The sequence below is a fragment of the Quercus suber genome, unplaced genomic scaffold (genome assembly GCF_002906115.3).
Source record: "Quercus suber isolate HL8 unplaced genomic scaffold, Cork oak 2.0 scaffold_19, whole genome shotgun sequence".
Lineage (NCBI taxonomy): Eukaryota > Viridiplantae > Streptophyta > Magnoliopsida > Fagales > Fagaceae > Quercus > Quercus suber.
Genome location: NW_027069484.1, coordinates 8,042 through 22,012, shown reverse-complemented (window position 1 = coordinate 22,012; position 13,971 = coordinate 8,042). Strand labels below are relative to the sequence as shown.

Genomic DNA, 13,971 nt, shown 5'->3' with positions numbered 1-13,971 from the left:
TCTTTTTTTTTCATTGTTTATCACTTTTTTTATTTTAATTGGGAATCATTTTTTAATAAGGGTATATGAGCAAATTTATACAAACTCACTTTTTCCATCCATTCATTTTTCCAGTCTCAACCAAACAAAAATGAGGGAAATTAAAATCTTTTTTATCTTCCCACTTTTCCATCTTCCAACCATTTTCTATTCTTCCACTTTTTCGCCCCTTCAACCAAATGGAGCCTAAAATTTTAAAAAACTCATGTTCTGCATTTCCTTTCCAAATGTATGGAAATGGACATGTCAGTTTCATGCAAAAAGTATATTCACATTTTATTAGTTAAAAGTACCATTCACTTAATAAAAAACAGGTAAGAATAAATATATTATTGGTCATGTTAACAAATGCTCTATGGGCAATTTTTATAACACTTTTATGGGAAATTGAAAAGCTATAAAAACTTTTCTAAAATGGTTCATTAACAAATACTGTTAGGGAATTCGTTAACTTGTCATATTATATATATATATATATATATATGAGTCCAAGCAAATGCAAGCACTCAAAATTAATTTAATTTGCTACGGTCTTTCCTTCCCCATTATTCTTTGAAAATTGAAATCAAATGATACCTTATAGTCTCACACTTTCCAAAGCCACATCATTCAATTTCTAATGTACTTTCTTCTTCTTTATCTTTATTTAGTATTAGTATTAGGGCGCAAGCATCAGCTGTGCTATACTAAATGTCATTTTTTCACATAAAAATTTATCTATTTTATCACACTATTTTACAATACATTCTATATCACATGTTTTATTTTAATATTCAACAAATTAAAATAATATTATCAACCCATTAAAATAATAAAATCAACAAACACAACCCATAAATCAAACAACAAACACAAACACAAATGCCATAGCCACACCACTGCTGCCTTCAAACACATGCAACTAAGCAAACACAAAGATCACCAACCACCATACTTGTGCCATAGCCAATACCAGAACCACCATAGCCAACCTATAGCCACCACTCACAATCTAGCCCCTACCACCAATAACTCACCAACCTCCACCAAAAATCGACCGAAATAAAGAGATTTTGGCTGGATTTATGCATCTTGTCGATTCAGTGGCTAGGGTTCACCACCACTGATCCACCTTGCCATAAACCATTGATCCATATCTAGAGAGAGTAAGAGAGGCTGAGAGTGAGTGAGAGAGGAAGAGAGGAGAGGTTGTGAGTGATAATGAGAGAGAAGGAGAGTCTGAGAGTGATGAGAGAAAATTAGACCAAAAGAGAGAAAGAGATAGAGATGTGAGGGAGGAGAGAGAAAAGTAGAATAAAATAACAATTTTTTTATACAATTTCTACCTGTATAGTTCCAGATTTGGAATTGCACTGTTTATCAATGCCAAATTTTTTAGCATTTAGAACATTCGACGTGGAATGTTTTTTGGTGTTTAGTGTGCCAAATGTTAAAAATATAGCATTTTGCATACTTGATGCCAATGCTCTGACTCTATCTTATATATACCTTATATATAATTCATTCACATTTTCCCTTTATTGCATATAACCAATTATTCTATTGATTTTTTTTAATGATTAAGACTTAGGTATAGTATTTAGGTATTGTTTTTTAAGTTCCCTTCTTTCATGAGATGGAAGTGTATTTTTTATTTAAGTGTCCACATGTCATATGTGCGCGCCCGATACCGAAACCCGTCGGACTGGGCCTCAAGTTGGGCTCACAACTTACTTGTATAGTGGGTTTGGATTTCCAACACTGGGTCGTTCCTCTCGCTGAGACCTAAGGCCCTTTCTTTTCTTTCCTCGTGGGTCTGAGTCACCTTCTCTTTTTACTCACTCTGTTCTTATACTCTCCATGCTGCGCGCCATTTTTTCCAACCCCTTTCTTCTCCAAACTTCCTGCATTTATAGGCCATAGTTTAGTGGAGAGGTCATAATTACTTGCCAACGAGTGCAACCGGCGGTCCACTATTATCGATCGTAAGTGGTGGTAGGTACAGTGCAGGTCTTCCCGTGAGTCAAATATCTACTCCATGGAAAGGTGTTGCCGAGAAACGATGAAGAAGCAAGGCTCGGGCTTGCAGTACGCGTGGCCCGGGGGTGGGCTGCCGGGTATAAAGGGATTGGCCTCATGGGCCATATACCCAGGCCAGGGCCCAAGGCCCAATGTAGGATATGACGCGGGGGCCGTACATCATAATTTTAAGAAGGGAATCTAAGATACTATACATAAGTTTTGTCATTTTTTAATATATAATATTTTTCTAATAGCTTTTGTACTTCCCCAAGGATTGATATTATGGTAAAAACTTTCATTAAAAAATTTTGAAAAAATTTTATTCTGTGAATATTTCATAACTAATACTGAAATAGTTTTAATATGAAATATGATCTATTGAATATCTTTGTTGATTTATTCATGATTATTTCAGATTAGAATTTGATAAATATTTTTTAATTAATACAAAGATTATATAATTTATCTTTAAAAAAAGTATATTTTTACTATATTTTGTATCACGAAATTTTTGAAAATATACGTAATATACTTGTATTATACACGTTTCATTTTTTATCTGAGCCTATAATTTTTGCTGAATTTTTGAAACGTACTTTTCATGAAAGATACCAATTAATACATGTCCGTATATTTACCATATTTTATTAACTATGTTGCTTACAAAGAAATCGTCCTTGATAGATTATCCTATATTTATTATACAGCACTTTTTTTTTTTGAACCCTTTGAACATCATGTTTTTAATCACTAAATGCATGCATTGTTCTTGCGTGTTAAACAAGCTACCAACCCATTGGGATAGCTGAGATTTTGACAATCAAGACCGTTCATAGTATATAATTGTACATTTTTAGATCCCTGTGAACTAGATTGTTTAACCTAATTAATTAAGCAAGTGAATACTTAAGTTTATTATTCAGATCTAGGTTAAAACAATAAAGTAATATCATGTAAAGTAACGAAAAATAAAGAACACAATGATATGATCACCCAGGAAAACCAAATCAGTAAAAAACCTGGGGAGGATTTAACCTAGCTATTCTCAAGGTAAAAAGCAAATCCATTATGAAAGAATTCAAGTTTGTATAAAAGAACTTAGACCACTAACATTCTATTGCTACATCGAGTAGAAAACTTACTACCACGACCCCATGATAACTTCGAGTCCACAGACTCCTTCTTTCCTTGAGCAGCAACTACAAGTTCTCCTACTTGTGACTTTGAGACTCCACTCAAAGGTTTTAGACCTTTTTGAAAGTTCTTTATGCAGCAATTGAAACCACCATCAAGTTCTTGATGCAAATCTTGATTTTGATCGCTCTATGTGTGTGTATGAAGGTAAACACCTCTAGATCTCACAAAAGATTTAACACACAACTCAACAAAGACCTTAGAGAGCTTTTGGGTACAAAACCCTAGATCTACAAAAGAGGCACAAGATGCACTTTAGTCTCTCTAAAAAACTTTGAAAAACCTACCTAGGGTTAGTTTATGGTGTCCTTTAAATACTGGAAAAAACGGATCGCAATTTGGGCTTCAAACGGATAAGTTATGGCATTTTTACGTTTGTTGATTTTTTGTTGATCTACGACTTTTGATCGATTGAATTTAATTTTCGATCGATTGAGCCTTACAGAAATTGAATAGTAATTTCCTACAATTACTTGATTCCAAACTTAATTCAAACCAAACTTTGAGCAAGTTTAAACCTAGACTAAATGTTTTGATTATGGTTTGCCAACATATACAAATTGAAGTTCTAATACATTAATTCCCAAAGTCTTAGAACCTAACAATAATAACTCATTCTCTATTGCATAATTGATAAACATACAAAAAATATATATATGATAAGAATTGAATGCCACGAGTCTCTCCTAAATAAACAATCATCCCACTTTTTGATTACTTAACTAGAACTTTTGCTTGAAAATTAAATGACATTAATGAGTATACAATGAAAACTTATAAGCATCAATGGAAGCCTTGAAAATATAGTATGTACTATATTTTCTGATATGGAAATCCAATTGGGGCATTCAATTTCTTGTTTGTGGAATTTACCTTCAATGGAAGACTTGATAATTTCACAAAAGATGTTCATGACACAATGCCCAACTGTTTTTTAAAGAAAAACAATAAGGAAGAATTGTTGTACTTTCCTTATGAGCACCATAAAATTAATGTGACCTAGATTTTCTCACAATTCTTAGGGTACGTTTGGTAGACTGTAATAGGTACTGTAATGTAATAGTTATTTTTATGATTTAACTATTCAGTAGTTTGATTATGTTTATATTATAGGAAACATTCATTTCTTATGAATAGTCATTCTTTAAAATGAGGAATAACTATTCATCTCTAAAAGGGTTGTAATATCTATTCCTTAGTAGGTGTATTAGTTTCTAAAAATTAATATATTTCCAAATTATTAAACTTTCCATATGCACATAACAACTATGAATATAAAAAAATTATAAAAAATAACTAGTCTATCTTTCAAATTTAAAAAATATTATTTAAAAAAAAATATAATTATATGAGTAAGATATTTCCTAAAATATATTTTAAGTTTGATTTAAAATGTTTTCATTCCATTGTCTTCAAGGGTTCTATTATTGTGTTATTACCAAACAAATAAATAGTAATAAGTATTACATTACATCATCTTTTATTCCTTATAATAGTTATTCTTATTTTTATGTAATACCAAACGTGCCTCTAAAGTCTATACAAACTTGACCATTGCGAATCATTTCTCTCACCCTACCGGGCTTACCTATCAAAAACAAAACAAAATTGCACTCTGAAAACTGAAGGATGGTGTACAACAAAACCTTTTTGGAACATGTGTTGGCGGTGATTGGTGGTCCGTGGGTCTGGAAGGTGTACTTCTACAAGGAGTTCTGTATCAAAGACTGAAAATAGGAGTTTGTTCCTGATGTATCATGCAGTTTTGGGTTCGATATCCAATAATAATTTACTTATATTTTATAATTATAAATGTGTTCTCTGATCTCAACCTCTCTCTACAGCTTCTCTTTCAATTTGTTTGTCAAGTAATGATTGGGTTTCTTAAAGAAATGAATTTATTAATAAATTTTACTATGTATTGTTATTTGAGTAAAAAATAATCTCACTCTCATGACTAAGAATGATATTCCCATTCCCGGTGACTAGTGTCATAGGTTGCTTCTCCTAGAATATTGCTTCATGCTATATGTATAATAGGGCTCATCCTCGCTATCGTTTGTAGAGGCTTTTTTTGGAACATGGAAAAGAAAACAAGTTTGTAAAATTTGTTAAGGAACTCCATTACTTTCATTTATAATGAGATACAAAGCTAGTGTCAAAAAAAATTATGGGTAAAATATCATTTTCGTCCCTAAACTATCACAAAAGTTCGGTTTTCGTCCCTAAACTTTCAAAAGTTCTATTTTCGTTCCTAAACTATCACAAAAGTTCATTTTTCGTCCTTAAACTTTTAAAAGTTCTATTTTCGTCCCTAAACTTTGCCAAACGTATTGATTTTCGTCACTCCCACATCAGCACTCTGTCAAGCCACGTCAGCACTCCGTCAGAACTTTTTAAAGTTTAGGGACGAAAATAGAACTTTTGAAAGTTTAAGGACGAAAAACGAACTTTTGTGATAGTTTAGGACGAAAATAGAACTTTTGAAAGTTTAGGGACGAAAAACGAACTTTTGTGATAGTTTAGAGACGAAAATGATATTTTACCCAAAAATTATAAACAAGATTTCTTCAAGATTTGACTTTTCTGAGATGCAAACCCTCCAAGGCTCCAAGTAAAAAAAAAAAATATAAGTCATCATTTTGCAATGATGACTTCAGAAATAGGTGACCTTCAGTAAATGAAGTTTTATCGTTGTGGATATCTAGGGCCCGTTTGGTAAAATATTTCTAGTAACGTTATTTGTATATTTTGGAAATGTGTGAGTGAAAAAGTGTGTGAAAATACGTATAATGTTGTTTAAATACTGAAAACTGTTGTTTAAACAATGATAACAAAATACCTAGTTTTCCTAAAAACTCAAAGTCTCAAACCTTTGAACTTCAATGTATTAGCGAATGTAATAAATATGGAAATTAATTCACATAATGGGCTTGTTAGAATACAAACCCATTCTTTAACAGGGCTCATACAAGAATCCATTTGTTTTTGAATTGTCAGGGATCAGGTTCTGGGAATGAAATAATTTAATTTAATTTTGATGTTATTTATGAAAAGGTCATGTGGTTCTCTTATTAATAAATTTTTTTTTTTTTTCTAAGAGTAAGATTGGAGTTCTGATTGATTAATATATATATATATATAACCGAAACTTTTGAAACTCCCACAATTTTTCATATCAGCACAATATTAAAAAAAAAACATAAAAAAAAAAAACTTTTCTAAAACCCAAAATAAACTTAAACACAAAATCAGAGAAGCCCTTAGCCCCTAACACGCTCTACCTTATCCTTCCTCCAAAATGCAAACCACGCTTTGCCGTTCCCCCACATGCAAATCGTAGCTCAACGGCTCCACCTTCTTCAACACCACCCTTCTCCAATTCTATATTTGTCGGCCACCCATAAACATTATGTTTCTAAACATTCTATTTTTGAAGCCCCACCATTTGATTATATCTTCAGCCCTCAAGTATACTCATCCAAAACCTTCTTCTCTCTAATCACTTCACCCCTTCCTAAAGCAGACCTCTAGGTTTCACCAAGGAAAAAACATGCAATACACAAATAGTGAGAGAGCTGATCGGATCTGCTAGCTTTTTCTTTTTTGTGAGCTTTGCAGAATTGGGATTGAAGGAGCAAAATCAAGATGCCGTGGACGTCCTCTTTTGATTCAAATTCATAAAATCTTTCTTACTCTCTTTCTCTCTCCATGTGGTGTGAGGTCAAATATTTGATTTCTCTGTTCTATTTTTAAAATTTTAAATATTGTATCTGTATGTTTTCTCTTTTCATATTTCCCTTTTATCTTCAATTAACCCTCTTTGTTTTTATTAGTTTTTCAAGAGATTGCTTTACAACTCTATGTTAATTTGTGCTAAGTAATTTGTGTTAATTTGAATTCTTGCAGGTTACGTGGGTTAATTTACAACTCTATATGAATTCTTTAATTCTTATGAGTTCCTAACATTTTTGTTTCTTAGAATGTACTGAATTCCTTGGCAGAAGGATTTGCCTGCATGGCCCCCTACCCATGATTGGTTGCCTAAAAGAACCATATGTATCATGGTAAGTTTCCTATGAAAGTAGGTGCATTAGATTTTTCTTAACAATGATTTATGAACATTATGTGTCATGTTAAGTTTATGTTGCATGATACTTATTTAAAATATGCAAATTGATGATTGTTGAAGTACTATTAAGTGCTCACGTCTCTTAATGGTTACTTTTGAAGCAGACATCATATTCAAGGGGAGTCACTATCCAATGTAGAAACAAAAAGAGAGCAAGGCCTTCCATTGTGTAATTGAGCAATGGAAAAAGCAAGTTCTTCAAGTTGTTGCTTTGAAATAGTTGAACTGCTAAATGAATAGATAAGAAATAACTAAATGAAAGGAGTTGCAAAAATTGGTTTGTCTTATAACCCCAGTTATTTCTTTGTGATTTGGTTGAAGTTTGCATACAGAATGCTATGTATATGCTCTATCTTGATTTCAATATTATAAAACTAGGAATTAGACAATGCATTGTCTTTTTTTGAGAATGGAAATTGATTTGACATAAATAGCTCTAATAATCTAATACAGGACACTTAGCTTTTGATGTAATTATTGCTTAGATTGTGAAAATTAGTTGGATATGTGGATTTAGATGGATGTGTTTGGCAGATTGTCACTTGAAGATATAATTTATAAAAAATTATAACAATAATTATTCTTTAATTTTATGCAGGCTTTGAGGTTGATTAAAATGCAAAGACATTCAGTGGTCATTTGCCAATTATTTCACTATAAGGGACATTTGGATCCTCAGAAAAGGGATGCACTTAATAAGGCTATGTAGGACACTGCCCATGAAGATGTTTCTTCTATTGTTTTGAGTTTTGTTATTGCATTTACATAGCTGCCAAATATGTGTTGATGGACTTAATGGATGTGTCTTTAATTTATTTAACAAGAGATTTGAAATACAGATTAATAACAATTTATAGAACTCAATGTTTTATGTTGAATGCATATATAAAATACTCCTCTATATAATGCAAATGTGTTGTATTATGTTTTCTACTCTTTTTGAGTCATAGCAAAAGAATTTGACATTGGTAACTATATTCTATTTATTTATTATGAAAATAAGGTTGTGATCATTATTGCAATTTGTTTATTTGTTTATTCACATTATATATGTAACTCTGAAAATAATTACATTGTCAAGGGACTTATGGTAGTGGTATTAATCTTATCGGCATGTTTGTATTTTTATGGGGCTGATATACAGGATTTCTTTATCCCTTATTTGTCAATAAATATTTGAATTAGTGAAGATTTTATGTTATGTTTGGGTCTTTTCCATTTAATTGTATTATTTGATTAGTGAGTCTTGAGACATTCTGATTTAGTGCAGCAAATGATAATTGCAATATTGTTTTTTTCTTTTTAATGAATCCCGTGCATCACACGGGTTATCGACTAGTTAATATAATAATAGAACACATGCAAGGGGTGATATGCGTTGGTCAGATTCCATGCCTTACATAACATTACTACATTTTCTACATTCATACCCAAAATGTGGTGTCTTATGTGATTTTTTTTTTTTTTTAATTTTAAAAAATATGTAAGTTGTACATTTTTTCCCACTCTTAATATGGTCCAAAGAATTGAGTGATGCTATTATAAATTTTATTACATAAATTTTACAAATTGATGTGTCACCAATGATAAGAAGCAATTTAAACTAATTTATTATCTTATTGAAATGCCACCAATCATAAATTAACGTGGCAAAAATATAATTTTTGCCACTTATTAGACAATATAATAAATAAATGTTATCACTTTATTTATTTATTTATTAGTAATACGTCAGCTTGCAAGGTCTAAGTAGTAAAATTTTTAATATCCCTAATATTGCTAAAGTGAATTAATCATATTAAAACGAAAGAAAAATGAATTTTAAATATATAAAAAAATTATAATATTGAACATTAATCAAATTGACGGTTAATAAACTATATATTATTTAAATGCTATTTAAATATGAAAAAGGCTCATTTAAAAGTTACCACCTTAGATGTTCTTACATCTTTGGCTATTAAAAAAAAACGTTATAAGTGTTTACATGTGGTGCAAGTGCAAGTTTGCAACTCTTATAAGCGTGCCTCTTAATGTATAAGCATTGAGTCCTATACTTAGTAAAAGTAAAAGTTTTTTTAATAAAGTTTCTCTCCAAATTAGTTTGTAGAAAAATTCTTCAAACTTTTCATATATCTTTTTTTTTTTTTTGGTGAATTTTGAAAATCTAACCGTTGAACTTCATGTTTCTTAAGTTCTTAACATGCATATCAAATTTTGTTCAAATCGGATGTTATTTACTATTCGATCAATAAACTTATTTTTTATATATAATTTTAGATTATAAAAATTTGAAATTTTAACATTTGTTTAATAACATAACAATTGATCTTTGATCTTCTTAAAATTTTATAAGCATGAAGGATATAATAAGAATATGCTATTCAATGGTTAGATTTTCAAAATTCACACTCAATATAAAGATATAGAAGAAGTTTGTAGGATTTCTCTACAAACTAGTTTGGAGAGAAACTTTATTTAAGTTTTTATTTATTTATTTTTAAGTAGATTATTCATGATTTTATAAAAGATTTACATGTTAATTAAGACTTTAAGGTGTGGGTGGTCAATGTGATATATAGATTCTAAGGCTGGCTCAAGGTATTGTGGGGCCTAAGGCGATAACTTTAAGTGAGGTCTATTCTTATACTTTGAATATTAATAGAATATTTATTTAACTTTTTTTTTTCATTTAAAATCTATTTTTTTAGAAAAAAAAAATTACAAATTTAAAGAACCCATCGCATTACTCAATGACTATACAAGTAAAATAAACATTATTTATTGAATGAAGTAACCAAATACTAAAAAATTATGATTGAAAAGTTTAATAAAGCTATATATTTGATATTTCTAAATAGAATTTGAGTATAAATTTATTTACTAGTGAAAGATTAATGAGTTATTTTAACTTTTATGTATGAGAGATTAAATGAATGACCCATTCAATGAAAATATTTTTCTTTAATTGGTTTTTCTTTGATAAAAAACAAGGTGAATATTTAGGGCTTAATTAATACTTCTATTGGTACAAGAATATCTCTATTGGTAGAAATTTAGGAGTCCTTTTTCATTAGGGGCCTTAGGCAGTTGCCTATTTGGCTCACCCATTGAGCCAGCATTGATAGATTCTCGCATGAGAGGGAGAGATTTGTTATGGGCTCACACATGAGAATTCGGTACTTCTAATATAGCCTTTTAATATATATATATATATATATAACTTGATGAATTTATTTTGGAAATTATCTCAAATAATTAGAAATCAACCAGTTCCTATGACGTTAACCAATATTTGTAGCTATCTTCAAAAAGTTGACAACTAGTTTTCAGCAGGGTTTGAATGTTATCCCTTCTAGATTTAATTATCTATCACTTTGTTTTCAAAGATTTGAATCTTAAAAAATGAAACCATACTTTTTCATTTTCTTTTTCTTTTATGAGGAACAAAACATACATTTTTCCATTGGTCAATAATGTCGATTGCCTAACTATAAGTGAAATCCCTTAGCCACTAAATTTGGGTAATTAAATTGAAATAATTAAAAAGTGGTCACCATAAAATTACAATTCGGGTAATACTTTGTTATTAATTATTATAACATTACTTTTTGGGGGAACTCATCTTTGACTTACGTGACATTCCATACATGTTTTTCAACAAGCACTTTGATTATCTATATGACTTGTTGAGAAATTTGTGTCTCAAAATGTTTATCTATCTAGATCTATGCATATCAATAGAACGTGGAAACCTCATTTTATACACCAAAGCAACCTTAGCCAAAAGTTCGGTGTAGAATATTAAACACAATCGATTTTATTTATATTGAATCCTTGATTACAACTTATCAAAGAATGACAATTATTACACAATCTTTTGTAGCTGTTGGCAACAATCAGCTTATTTTTTTACCATGAGGAACTCAAATGCAAATTTGCAATTGAAAACAATTGAGCAAATTGAAGGCATGTATATAACAATTTCCTTGAAAAAATTAAAGGTCAGCTGTGTAAGGCACGTTGGTAGCTGGCAACCATGAACCACCAGAGATGAAGTTTGCAACGGTGTATTGAGAAGCTACAGATGCACTCGTAATGACATGGTAGCCAGACCAATTAACCCTATTAGCAGTCGATGAGCCTGGCCCCGTGTTGGCATACTCCCCATAGTATAAGGTATTAAGGGCAAAATTCCCACTCCATTCCATCCATCCAGCTGGAGCGATCAAGCTATCTAAGTATGTTTTCATAAAAACCGTGCGTGAGTACTCCTTCCATGGCCTCCCTAAGTATGTCGTAACCGAGTTTTGGGACGCCATTAAATCCGAAGCAGCCTTGACTGTACAATCATGAATGGAAATTCCAGTATTTTGATTAGGGTCAGTCCTACCTTGGGCAGTGAGAGTGTTGGTCTTGTTAGGAGGGTAACGTGCATAAATGTTACAATTTTGTAACACAACCGCGGCATTTCCAAATATAAAATCAACCGTGCCATATATGTCACATTCCCTATAAAATTGCCTTTGGGAATGGACATAGAGGGTGTCTTGATACCCTTCCAAGCTGCATCTGTAAAATACTGAGAGATCAGACCCAGACCGTAGGGCCACGGCTTGTTGATTTGCTGCGCCAGCAGTGTTTCTGATAGTGATGTCTTGAGCAATGAATCCATCTCCCACAACAGCTGAAAATTCAAAATAAGAAGAGCTTAATTTTCATGTCAAAAATATTTTAGTCAAATTCTAGATTAACATTCATTATTTTAGTAAAATTGTGACTGTATATATAAGGTGTAAGACATAATATTTTAGAGTACTGAATTATTAGCAAGTTAGGACCACAAGTAATTAAATACGACAATAATTATTAGCATAAAAGTATTATATATACACAAGCAATGTCTTATTGGCCACCTTTGATTGAAACTTAATTTTTTTTGAGAATTAAGCAAACAAAACCAATCCAAAAAATAAAATAAAAACCTTAAGTTATAAACAATTCAGATCGTGAATTTTTCTCCAAGCGGGCCATGCCGTACGACTTGTACGATTTAATGGGTTCTTGTCCACATTTTTTAGATGCAAAGGGTTTGGTAGTCGGTACCATAGCGTACAGACAAGCTCAAACTAGGTCCTTTAATCTTGTCATTTTCTACTTGACGTGCAAAGATATATGCGTCTTCAAATATTTGCTAGATCACTCAAAAATCAATAGACTGTGAATTAATTTCTGCCCTTTAAACTCTGTGACTCCATAGCTTTAAACCCTGTATATATTATCTATTCATCTATTAATTTTATTTTAAAATATTTATACTAATATATTATCTATTCATCTCTTGTATTTTGACTATTAGAATAGTTATTTTAGCAAAAAAAAAAAAAACAAAAACAAAAAAAAAACAAAAAAACTAGTATGTATATTAGATTAATTAGCAAAGCTACTGTTATATCACAAGCAACTTTGCACATATGCTATTCCAGCAAAAAAAAAAAAAGCAAAAATTGCGTATGGATTTTGATGTGACCACCGTTATATCACACTGCAAGTTTCACAGATGATAATGATATATTTGACCTGTGAAATAACTACTTCATGCAAATATAAAAATGATCAGTCATAAATACTTAACTAGGTCACTGACTAGGCCTTGAGTATTAAACCAAAGTTTGCAATGCGTATCTCAGCCAAAAAAAAAGTTTGCAAATGAAGTGCAGGTGGATTTCGTTCCTGATCAAATAGGGTAGGTGGAGTTGCCTAACGTCACGCAGTATTAGAATAATTTGTAAATCAATGAATCTCATGTCTGTGGTAACTTAATCAAGAGAGAGAGAATATTATACCACTAATCTAGAAATTCTGGACCATGGTCTTTTTAGGCCTATTCCTTGCAAACACTTCCATGGAAAAAGAGAACCCAATTTGACAAAAAGAACTTTTCCCCAAAGTGTTGTCAAATTTGATGCTATAGTCGTCGTACTATTTAGCTATAGTCATCGTACTTAATTTTGAAAAATAAGGCCAAATCATAATTGATAATCATGGAAAGAAAGTATTTTATATATTCATTACGTGTATTCGTTGTTTGAACTCCAATTTGACAAAGAAAAAAAAAGCAACTTCTTCGGCAAAATCTTGTCAAAATTGATGATTTAGTATCTGTCTTGATCAAGTCTGCACGTTTGCATTTTTGCTTTTTTTTTTTTTTTACCAACGCCTCTTGGACTGTTTATGAGACTGAACATTGCATTAAGGCAAAGTTACAGTGTTTACTGCGACAGTATCTTAAAAATTATTTTTTTTATTATTTTTAATAATAAATTTTCAATTTTTAATAAAATAAGCGATATTAAAACACACACATAGTAATCCTACTTAATTTTGAAAAGAAGGCTAAAACATATAATTGATAACTAAAATCTCTTGAAAATTAAGAAAGTATCCATCAGAGATATGCATTGGATGTGAGTCCTACAAACTCCTGAGAACCCCATGTTATGAGACATCCAATACATACGTTGGATGCAAGAGATATTTTTCTTTCCTTTGAACCTAAACCTACATGTGTGACCTGGATTAAAAAAAAAAAAAAAAAAAAAAAA

General features: G+C 30.9%; 1 protein-coding gene across 1 annotated transcript in view; it reads right to left on the bottom strand.

Annotated features, from left to right (window-relative positions):
- Positions 1-11,170: 11,170 nt before the first annotated feature.
- The window catches only part of LOC112025534 (pectinesterase 2), a 3,572-nt gene continuing 771 nt past the window's right edge, over positions 11,171-13,971 (bottom strand). Inside the window, exons 2-3 of the mRNA XM_065762119.1 lie at positions 12,473-12,560; positions 11,171-12,053 (exon numbers count right to left, since the gene is read on the bottom strand). Of these exons, the coding sequence (XP_065618191.1) occupies positions 11,365-12,053; positions 12,473-12,560 (777 nt within the window). The 3' untranslated portion in view covers positions 11,171-11,364. The remainder of the gene's footprint in view (positions 12,054-12,472; positions 12,561-13,971) is intronic.